Raw genomic sequence first — 6,227 nt, forward strand, 5'->3', positions numbered from 1 at the left:
GACCTTGATTGGGTCCTCCAGCCTATGCCATTTAATGTTGTGTACCCTTTGGATTGCAAAAGGCTGCTGACACTTTTCAGTACCTAATTTGAAAGGGCCTTGCAGACTTGCAGCAGTGTTTCTGCCTCGGTGGTGAATATAGCAGTTAACTTCAGCTGAAAGTGGGAGCAATATCTAGCCCATTTAGCACAACAGCCTTTGTTTGCAGTACAACATATATTTTGTCTTCAGCAACAGAACATTGTGTATTTTTATTTACTAATTTTGAGGAGCGCTATCCTGATTTCTTTCAAAATATATTTTGCCTATAGCCTGTTGTGACGGATTGGCCTGGTGGGCAAAAGAACTCCAGGGTGCAGAGAGTTAAACCCCAACCTCCTGGATAAATGACGCATTCCATTCCTGAGGGGCGGGACTGCCAGGAGTTTAAAAGGAATGGGAGGCAGTTAATTCGGGGGAGAGGGTTGTGGGAGCGAGGGAGAGTGTGGGTAGGCATAGGAGATCTTAAAGTGTTCTGAGGAGTTTAATTGAATTATATTATCTAGCCATTGTTAATTGAAACTAAGAATATGATCTAAGAGCCTGTACACATGAAACCATTACGCATTTAAAAGTCATCTAGTCTAAATAAAGCTTTCTTAAATGTTAGTGGATGTGCTTAGTTATTCCAGCTGGGTATCTAAACTCACAGAAGTGGTGGCTCAATAGAGGACAAAACTTACCTCGGGAATAGAGGCAACGGTTTGTGTCTTAGAGTTACACTGAGGAGGTTTAGGAGGATAACCTGGGGTGCTACAAAGTTGCCAGAGTGGAAAGGGCAAACTTTTGCAGTGGGGAATCAAACTGAGTGAGACCCTTTACTGTAGGCAGGGGGTTATTCCATCAAACAGCCTAGAGTTTCTCATGATACCAGGCCACGTAAGCTGGAAGACTCTCTTTACTAAGGAACCCAAGTAACAGGGGTTTATTTTAAGGCGGCAGGAGAAGTGGGGGGTGGTGGTTTCACCCCTGGATTCCTGTGGCGCATTTTTAGTGATAGAGAGGGAGAACCTTTTTGTTACATTTATTGGTGGCAGCGGTGGGATCTGAACCCGCAACCAAAGTCGAAGTTTGTGGGAGTTTTAAGACAATATTTTCCAGAGAGGAAAATGGCACATTTAAGAAAAGCAAGAGAGGCTAAAGGGGATGAGAGGACAGAAGGGGTTGAAGAGAGCCCAAATTCTGAAGTTCAGCTTATGAGACTAAAAATTGAGATGGTTAGAATTGAAAGTGAAAAGGAGATGGCTAGAATGGAAGCTGAGAGGGAGAAAGCTAGGATTGAAGCTGAGAGGGAGAGCGAAAGGGAAAAGTTAGCGGCTGAGGAGAGAATGCAGTCTGAGAAATTAAAATTGGAACAGGAGAGGTTGCAAATGGAAAAAGAGATGCAGCTGGGGAGGATGCGTTTGGAAGAGATTCAATTAAGAGGAGAGGTATCTCCAAATAGAGAAAATGTGGAGGTTACCTCAGCAAACCTCAAGAGATTCCCAAAATATGTAAATGGGGATGATGTCGAAAGCTTTCTATTCAGTTTCGAATGCATTTGTCAGGAATTAAAGATAGCTGAGATGGACTGGATCATGTATCTGAGGCCTCAAATATGTGGCATCTTGAGTGAAATATACTCAGACTTAAGGGATACTAAACTATCCAGTTATGAGATATTTAAGCAGCGGGTGAGAGTATGCTGTGGGCTAACCGCTGATCAAAGCCGAAAAGCCTTTAGAGAACTGAAAAGAGGTCCTAAAGAGACTTTTTTTCAGCTGGCAAGCAAGCTAGATCGTTTGCTGGACAGGTGGATTCAGGGGAGTGGGGTGACCAGCTTCCAGGAATTAAAACAGCTAATTTGTGTGGAGCAGTTTTATAAACACGTCCCTATGAATCTGCGCTGGTTTATTAAAGACAAAAGGCTGCAGAATGTCTCTGAAATGGCTTTAATATTAGATGAGATTGAAGGAGACTGTCCTGAAATGCTGGTCCCAAGGCAGTGGCCAAAGAACAGGCAGATGAAGCCTTATGAAAAAGGGGAGAAAGCAGACAGAGCTCCTGACAAAGCAGACACTCCAGTAGTCAGAAAAATAGCTTGCTATTTTTGTGGATTAGAAGGTCACATAAGATCAAGATGCCCGCAATTAGCAAAAAAACAAAATGCCAACACGGCTACAAAGTCAGTAAAGTTGCTAACCCAAGCTGAGGTAAAAAAATCACCTCAGGAAAGTAACCCAGAATCAACTGTCAGTGCCTCAGAGACTGTGGCTAACATAAGGCAGGTCTGGAGAGCTGATCAGGGGATTAATAAAGACTTTATGGAGCCAGTGATTTTAAATGATCAAGAATTTTTGGGTTTACGTGACACAGGCGCAGAAGTGAGTCTTGTTAGATCACACTGTGTGACACAGGATCAGTACCTTAAAGACCAAACTTTTAGTCTGAAGGGAATATGGGGTCCTGAGTTCGAGGTTCCGGTAGCAGAAGTGGATATTGTTTATAATGGCGTGAGGAGAAAGTGGAAAGTGGGCGTCTGGGATAACATCGATACACCAATTCTTATAGGCAATGACGTAGCCAGGCCTGAATTTAAGGTTCAAGTTATCACTAGAGCCCAAACCTCAGCAAAAGGGAATCAATTAACTGCCATACCGGAAGGCCAAGCCGATCCTGAGGGGAACGGAATGTTGGGGAGAATGTCAGTTGTAACCACCATAACTGCCAACAGGGCCCAGTCACTAGCAGAACAAAGGGAGGATGAAACTCTAAAGGGACTGTGCGAAGAAGCTAAAGGGCAGTACGGCACAGTGGTGTCAGTAGAAAGGCCCAAGGTTTTTGTATAAAGGAGGAACCATTAATTAGTAAATCTGAGAGAGGCAAAACTGCAGCTGAGTGGGAAAGCAAAGAGCAATCGGTGTTGCCAAAGAAGATCAGTCTGCAAGTGCCGCAATTGGCACATGATGCCCCCACAACAGCGCATTTTGAAATAAGCCAAAAGAGGGAGAGAGTCCAAAACCAAATTTACTGGACTGCTATAAACAAAGACACCAGAGGTTCTAAAAGTGAGAACAATTTTATGTTAGACCTCGTGGACAGAGCCCTAGGATTACCAGAGGGGATTCCTCTGAGAGAAAACATAAATAAGACTGTGTTAAAAGCCAGTGGAAATGATAGAACAAGACAGAGCTTACCTAAGGAGCTCATAACCAACTTGGGTATGAAGGAGGTGTTGCCACTTGGCGGAGTTAGCTGTGTAGAGACTGCAAATAACTTTCTGCAAGCCAAAGAACTTGGTAAAAAGAAAGAGGGAACAGCAGCCTCGTCTGTAACACCTTATCCTAACCACCAACAGTACAGTGTGGATGAGCGTTGCCAACCATTTGGGTTGAGTTTCGACTTAATTAGTCAGGAAAGCAAATACAGCCCTTCTGAGCTGGTAGATGGACAGCAAACCAGTGCACTGTTACATCTATTACTGTCTGAAAGGAAGGAGGAAGAGAGCGTGGCACATCCAGTGATTATATCTAGCATACTGGAGCTGCTTTGTTATGTGCCAGAGACTAAAAGGCAAGCTGTTAGCAGAGTGATCTTTTTAAGGCAGCAATGTATTTAAAGGTTGCTTGAATGTAGAAAAGGTCTAGTGTATAGTTTTTAGGAAATACCCCAAATTTTAATGGAAAGAAAGGTTTAACCTTGCTATATATGTACATAGGTAGGTATTATTGGGAAAATGCATTCTATTTCTTTTGAAATGTTAAAGTGTATAGTGCGTATGTAAGTGTGTATATCTGGATACAGGTAGGTAGCCGTGTTGGTCTGAGTCGAAGCAAAACAAAAAAATTCCTTCAGTAGCACCTTAAAGACCAACTAAGTTTATATTTTGGTATGAGCTTTCGTGTGCATGCACACTTCTTCAGATACACCTGTTGTATCTGTAGAAGTGTGCATGCACACGAAAGCTCATACCAAAATATAAACTTAGTTGGTCTTTAAGGTGCTACTGAAGGAATTTTTTTGTATATCTGGAGTCTAGATTGACTGCAGGTATAGGTGTAAGTTTAGTAGGGGAATTGAGAGTTGCAACACAGGTTTGTGTAAACAGCGCACCTGGGGGGGGGGAGGTAAGCCATGGAATTCCCGACAATATCTCCCTGCTTCGGCATTACTCTGATATTTTGGAGTATGCCTGTGCAAGGGTTTTCGGGGAAGGGGAGAAAATGTGGTTTCACCCCTGGATTCCTGTGGCGCATTTTTAGTAATAGAGAGGGAGGACCTTTTCGTTACACCTGTGCTAGAAATAAACAGTAAATTGCAAGAACTTGGGCCAGGAGGAAGATGAATTTAAAATAAGTCTTCAAAAGGTTTTATTTATATAATATCATACTGGGATTGATATCATACTGGGATTGATTCCTATTTGAATTCATCATTATATAAATAAAACCTTTTGAAGACTTATTTGAAATTCATCTACCTCCTGGCCCGAGTTCTTGCAATTTACTGTTTATAGCCTGCACTAGGCTTGCTGATTAAAAATAAAAATAAAAACCTTGCCTGAGCATCACTTCCAGATTTGCTCCAGGTTTTTGATGCAACACCAGAAGGACCTTGATCTTTGCCTGCTGTGACAGCTAGACAATTAGCGTATAAATGCTGCCTCTTATGTTTATAAATCTGTAGTACCTGGAGCATGGAGGAAGAATCATAGTATTTAAAAAGCACTGCAGGAATATTATACAAAAGTGTGTGTGAGTGAGAGAGGGAGGGAGCATAAGGCAATGAGCAGAAGGTGGATGAGAAGATTTGCCCATAGGCGGAAAAGTAGAAAAGGCAGCTTTCAAAATGAGCAGCTGCCTGGGGCAACATGAGGCTCTAACCTGGCCCAAAGAAACCCATAATTAAATCTTAGAAAAAATATACGAATGAACAAATAATTAAATATTGGAATTAAATTCCCCTCCATGGGGCCTGAGTTCATGCGTGGACTGCAACTGGCATAAGATCTCTCGATTATGAGCTAAAAAAAAGGCTGCATGGCTTCTCTGACAAGGTTTCCTGCTTTTTTTGTGTCATGGTTTTAGTTGGGTTTGGGAATTTGTTTAATTTTGGTATCTTTGTAATTTTTACTGTTCTTGGTTTTATTGTTTTATTGTGTTTTTGTGTTTTTCTTCTGTTTTTTGCTGCTTTTTAATAGAGGTTTTATTTTGTTTTTAAGGGGAAGGGTCCGGGCTGCCCGGGAGGGGGTCCCAGCCAGCAAAATGGCTGGGGCAGATTCCACAGGGGGGGGGGATGCACTGGGACAACAGATCTCAGTGGTCACGGGTAGGAGGAGGAGTTACGCTAAGACCAGACCATGTCATTACCAAGGAGGCAATGTTTAGTCGTTGTCTGAGGACTATCCCTGCCTCCGGGTCTGGTCCTGACCAGACAGATACTGGAATCGGCAAGGGATACCCACATGATCTGAAGATGCTGCTGTGCAATGCCAGGTCAATGATGAATAAGACCACTGCCATCCACGACCTGATTGTGGATGGAGGATTTGACCTGGCATGTATGACAGAGACCTGGTTGGATGAAGCAGATGGGCCTGTCCTTGCTGCTGCTTGTCCACCAGGTTTCTCTTACGCACAGCAACCCAGGCCATCTGGGCAGGGAGGGGGGGGTTGCAGTGTTTTTAGGAAGTCATTAGTTTGCACCAGGTGTCCTATTGGTAAGACCGAGTTTTCTGAGTGCATGTTCTGGAAGTTGGGCAATAGGGGCAGTACAGGATTCCTTTTGGTGTACCGACCTCCCTGCTACACCAAGGATTCCCTGCCCGAGCTGCTTCAGGTCGTGTCGGATGTGCTCCTGGAGACACCTAGCTTGGTTGTCTTAGGGGATTTTAACATCCATGCCGACACGACCTTACAAGGAGCCGCTCGGGACTTCGTGGAAAGCATGGCCTCCACGGGGCTGTCCCTGAATAGGTCTGGCTCAACTCATAGCCGCGGACATGCCTTGGACCTGGATGCTGGTGACCTGACATTAAGTAAAATGAAACAAAAGAAGTGCCATGGTCAGATCACTTTCTGGTGCAACTGGACTTCTCCAGAACCCTTCCCCTCTGCAGGGAGGTGGGACCTATTCGGATGGTCTGCCCCCGCTACTTAATGGATCCAATTGGCTTCCAGAGAGTGGTAGGGGATGTTTTATCCCATGTT

General features: G+C 43.8%; 1 protein-coding gene across 1 annotated transcript; it reads left to right on the top strand.

Moving 5' to 3' along the window:
• Positions 1 to 314: 314 nt before the first annotated feature.
• Positions 315 to 2,867, top strand: LOC148686524 (uncharacterized). Its single transcript, XM_088665403.1, has one exon. The coding sequence runs from the start codon at positions 1,149 to 1,151 to the stop codon at positions 2,865 to 2,867; it is 1,719 nt and encodes a 572-aa protein (XP_088521529.1). The 5' UTR covers positions 315 to 1,148.
• Positions 2,868 to 6,227: the final 3,360 nt, after the last annotated feature.

This window comes from Zootoca vivipara, chromosome Z2 (genome assembly GCF_965207765.1).
Source record: "Zootoca vivipara chromosome Z2, rZooViv2.hap1.1, whole genome shotgun sequence".
Taxonomy (NCBI): Eukaryota; Metazoa; Chordata; class Lepidosauria; order Squamata; family Lacertidae; genus Zootoca; species Zootoca vivipara.

Coding starts and splice junctions, on each gene's coding strand:
- LOC148686524 (XM_088665403.1), top strand. CDS start 1,149: ATGGCACATTTAAGAAAAGCAAGAGAGGCTAAAGGGGATGAGAGGACA.